Source organism: Trichinella spiralis, assembly GCF_000181795.1.
Source record: "Trichinella spiralis strain ISS 195 chromosome Unknown Scfld3633, whole genome shotgun sequence".
Lineage (NCBI taxonomy): Eukaryota > Metazoa > Nematoda > Enoplea > Trichinellida > Trichinellidae > Trichinella > Trichinella spiralis.
Window position 1 is genome coordinate 1 of NW_003530572.1, and position 742 is coordinate 742.

The 742-nt window shown below is 29.0% G+C and overlaps 1 protein-coding gene across 1 annotated transcript; it reads right to left on the bottom strand.

Moving 5' to 3' along the window:
• Positions 1-125: 125 nt before the first annotated feature.
• Tsp_15461 (conserved hypothetical protein) lies at positions 126-471 on the bottom strand. The gene is made up of 2 exons (XM_003367814.1): positions 424-471; positions 126-299 (listed from the first exon to the last, which is right to left on the bottom strand). Exons 1-2 carry the CDS (start codon positions 469-471, stop codon positions 126-128), a joined length of 222 nt encoding a protein of 73 aa, XP_003367862.1.
• Between the last annotated feature and the right edge of the window lie 271 nt (positions 472-742).

Sequence of the window (742 nt, forward strand, 5' to 3'; positions counted from 1 at the left end):
AATATAACAATTGCAAAATGAATGATTTCTTTTAATAATTAAAATTTACACATAAATGAATATACATAAATAAATATTTTCATATGGATTGTCAATATTTTAAGATAAGTGACGGTATTTTATGATCATCGCAGACCAAGAAGACCAACTCGGCAGTTAACAAAACAGTTTACGAAATCTTGAGATGCTGGTTCAGCATGTAGATATCCTCTAGTCATAGATTCTTGAGCTGCCTGCTGATAGGCTGCATACTGCTGCTGGCATTGTTCAGCACACAATTTTCCAGTTTCGGTTTTCAACTACAGTAAAATGAATGCAACAATAAATAGCTGTGTGAAAATCAACATAAAGTCATATCGTTATTGATGTATTTTATATAATTCTTATTTATATAAATCTGCAAATAAATATTCTTGAACTTACCATATCGTCAAACACAGCAGCTGACACCCTGAAAAATGTTTCACACATTTTATACATGAAACGTCAAATAAATCAGCATTTTTCAGTAAGCAAATAAGTTCTGAACTTTCAAAACCATATTTATTTAGCTCGTGTTATTGATTTCTTCTAATATTACTCTTCAAAAGTGCACGTGCTATGCATTATTTTATTACATTTGATGGATTACATAATGCAATAGTTAATTATGTTCAAAAAAATAAATGCACTGACAGAATTTGCATTTCAAGATATTATACATTGAAATTAATTTTCAAATGACACACTCTTTCATGAAATA